Source organism: Eimeria acervulina, genomic scaffold, assembly GCF_000499425.1.
Source record: "Eimeria acervulina Houghton genomic scaffold, Eah_scaff1245, whole genome shotgun sequence".
NCBI classification, from domain to species: domain Eukaryota; phylum Apicomplexa; class Conoidasida; order Eucoccidiorida; family Eimeriidae; genus Eimeria; species Eimeria acervulina.
Window position 1 is genome coordinate 4,962 of NW_013550317.1, and position 3,372 is coordinate 8,333.

The 3,372-nt window shown below is 54.0% G+C and overlaps 2 protein-coding genes across 2 annotated transcripts in view; one reads left to right on the top strand and one right to left on the bottom strand.

The window, feature by feature from the left end:
• The window catches only part of EAH_00057520 (hypothetical protein, conserved), a gene marked incomplete at both ends in the record, with an annotated part of 2,349 nt that extends 703 nt beyond the window's left edge, over positions 1–1,646 (bottom strand). The window contains 2 exons of the mRNA XM_013397416.1: positions 240–922; positions 1,233–1,646. Of these exons, the coding sequence (XP_013252870.1) occupies positions 240–922; positions 1,233–1,646 (1,097 nt within the window). The remainder of the gene's footprint in view (positions 1–239; positions 923–1,232) is intronic.
• A 528-nt stretch (positions 1,647–2,174) lies between these two features.
• EAH_00057530 (hypothetical protein) lies at positions 2,175–2,687 on the top strand (the record flags this gene model as incomplete). The annotated part of the gene is made up of 1 exon (XM_013397417.1): positions 2,175–2,687. The coding sequence occupies one exon, from the start codon at positions 2,175–2,177 to the stop codon at positions 2,685–2,687; it is 513 nt and encodes a 170-aa protein (XP_013252871.1).
• Positions 2,688–3,372: the final 685 nt, after the last annotated feature.

A 3,372-nucleotide genomic window follows, 5' to 3' on the forward strand; every position in this document is an offset into this window, starting at 1 on the left:
GCAAGTGCAGCAGCAGCAAGTGCAGCAGCAGCAAGTGCAGCAGCAGCAAGTGCAGCAGCAAAACCTAAGGTGAAAAAAAAAGAACAGGGGCTCTGCCTCTGAATGCAGAAGCAGCAGCTGCAGCAGCAGGAGCAAGAGGTGAAAGCAGCAACAAATGCAGCAGCAAGTGCAGCAACACGCACCCGCAGCAACCGCAGCAACCGCAGCAGCAGCAACAGCAGCAGTGTGTTGTTTCTTACTGAAATAGCGGCGAGACCTCGACTGGGAGTCTGTGCGGTAGTAGAGATCTAGGGGTTCCGCTTGCATCTGGCCAAGCTGTTGCTGCAGCATTTCTTTTAATTGCTTCTGCTGCTGCTGCTGCAGTTTCTGCTTGCTGCAGCAGCGCTGTTGCTGCTGCAGATGTATGAAAGGTATCGCTGACGCCAGCAGACCCACGCGGAGACAGCACTAAGTCCCCAATTAAGTTCGCAAAGACTGTTATACGGCCGAACGTCATAAGCAAGGAGCCTGTGCTGCTGCTGCTGCTGCTGCTGCTGCAGCTGCTGTTGCTGCTGCTGCTGTTGCTGCTGCAGCCGCTGCTGATGCCAGCGTGCTGCGCTTCTGCTGCAGCAAGAGAGCACATTAGCCGAGCACCATCAAGGTGTGCATACAGCGGGCTGCTGCCAGCACCCCAAGATCGCGCGAGAGGAGAGTGTAGCTTCAGAAGTTTTATTGTTGCTTCAGCAGCAGAAAGAAGAGCAACAACTGCTGCTGCTGCAGGACCTGCTGCTGCTGCTGCTTCCTTCACGCTAAAGCGAGGATGTAAACGAATGCCAGCTAAAGGTGGGGCTACCAAAGTAACAGAGTGCAGATCAAAAAGAGAAGCAGACAGATAACGCTGCAGCTCTGCTGCTGCAGCACCCGCTGCTTCTGCTGCGGGACCCTGCAGCAGCAGCAGCAACACCAGCAGCAGCAACAAACAAACGCATATGCATACCAACCCACTCAAAACTCACCCATCTAAAGCAGCTGCAGCAGTAGCAGCTGCAGCAGCAATAGCAGCAGCAACAGCAGCGGTAGCAGCAACAACCATAGCAGCACTAGGAGCAGAAGCAGCAGCAGCAGCAACCACAGCAGGAATAGCAGCAGCAACTGCGGCAGCAGCAGCAGCAGTAACCACAGCCACAGAAGCAACCGCAGCAGCAGCAGCAGCAGCAACCACAGCCGCAGCAGCAACAGCAGCAGCAGCAGACCTTTCCTTCCCAGATGCTGTTATCTCTAGCGAGCAATGCCCTGAGTACAATAGACCCGTGGCAAGCAGCGTGTAGATACACCCGAACCCTCTTGCAGCCTTCAAAGAAGTTGCTGCCTTCTAGCTTCGCTGGTGCTGCTGTTGTTGCTGCTGCTGCTTCCGCTGCTGCTGCTTCTGCCGCTGCTTCTGCTGCTGCTTCTGCTGCTGCTTCTTCTGTTGCTGGTCCTTCGGCTGACTCTGCTACTGCTGCTGCTGCTGCTGCTGCGGCTGCGGCTGCTGCTGCTGCTGCTGTTGCTTCTGCTGCTGCGTCTGCTGCTGGTCTTGTATTAGCAGACAGAGCTGCAGCAAGAAGCAGCGCAGTGTCTTCAATTTGTTTGTATATACACCCCGCCGGGTCCCTCGACTGAGGCGTCATCAGCAGCACGCGCCCCAACTGCAGCAGCAGCAACAACAACAACAAAATAATAATAATAAGCAGCAGCAACAGGAGCAGCAGCAGCAGCAGCAGAAGCAGCAACATAACAATACAGGGATACTCTATTATCAAGTCGTGGAGGAAGAACAAAATAATAGGCGAACCAGACATAAATAAATAAATAAATATATATATATATATGTAAATAAAACAAAGGGATATATACAGGAAACGAGCAGCAGCACCAGCAGCAGCAGCAGAAACGCCGGCGGTAGCAGCAGCACAAGAAAACAGCGGCAGCGGCAGCAGCAGAATAAACGCCAACAGCAGCAGCAGCCACAGAAACGACAGCACCAACTAGAGCAGCAGCAGCAGCAGCAGCAGCAGCAGCTTCAATACAGCAGCAACGTTAGCATCAGCAGCAGCAGCAGCAACGCCAACGTCAGAAGGAGCAACACGACCAGCAACAGCAGCAGCAGGATACACGCCATCAGCAGAAGCTGCAGCAGCAGCAGCATTAGCAGCGGCATGAGCAGCAGCATCGGCAGCAGCCGCCCAACATCATCAGCAGCATTTGCAGCAGCAGCAAAAAGAATCAGCAGCACCAGTGCCACTAGCAGCAGCCCCACCACCATCATCAGCAGCAGCAGCACCACTAGCAGCAGCGGCACTAGCTGCAGCACCATTAGCAGCAGCAGCAGCAGCATCACCACCACCATCAGCAGCAGCAGCACCACTAGCAGCAGCGGCATTAGCTGCAGCACCATTAGCAGCAGCAGCAGCAGCATCACCACCACCATCAGCAGCAGCACATTTAGTAGCAGCAGCAGCACCACTAGCAGCAGCACCATTAGCAGCGACACCCTTAGCAGCAGCAGCAGCACCATTAGCGGCAGCAGCAGCACCATTAGCAGCAGCACAACCACCGCCATTAGCAGCACAACCACCACCACCACCGCAACAACAACAACAGCAGCAGCACCACCACCAGCACCACCACCACCACTAGCAGCAGCAGCAGCAGCAGCAGCAGCTCACTGAAGCATGTGCTTCGAGCTGCTGCTTGAGGAACCTCCACTGCCAACTCCACGTCCACTTCCAGCCGCGCGCTGTCTGCACATCGCGGCCGTGAATTAAAGCAACGAAGCCGCAGTCTGCTTCTGCTGCTGCTGCTGCTGCTGCTGCTGCTGCTGCTGCTGCTGGGTCAGCTGCTGCTGCTGAAGAAGGCTGCAAGCGGTAGAAATATGGGTGGTAGCTGCTCCAGCTACGCACATAATCCACTGAGTTGCTGCTGCTCTTCTCCTGGTTGCAGCTGTTGCTGCTATTGCTGCTCTCTTTGTTGCTGTTGCTGTTGTCGTTGCTGCTGCTGCTGCTGCCTTTGTTGTTGTTGCTGCTAGTTTTGCTGCTGTCTGTCTCGGAGACGGGGGGAGGGCCCTGGCAGTCGAGAGTTAATTGCAGGAGAGGAGCCTGAAGATGATTATAAAATAAATAAATAAATAAAATAAATAAATAAAATAAATAAAATAAATAAAATAAATAAAACAAACCAAACAAACAAAACAAATAACACAAACAAAAAGAACTCAACTAGACACCGGATATGCTGCAGCAGCAGCAGCAGCAGAAGATGCTGCTGCTGCTGCTGTAAGACTTGCAGCTGTAACGCAGGAGCAGCAGCAGCAGGAGCAGCAGCAGCAGGAGCAGCAGCAGCAGGAGCAGCAGCAGC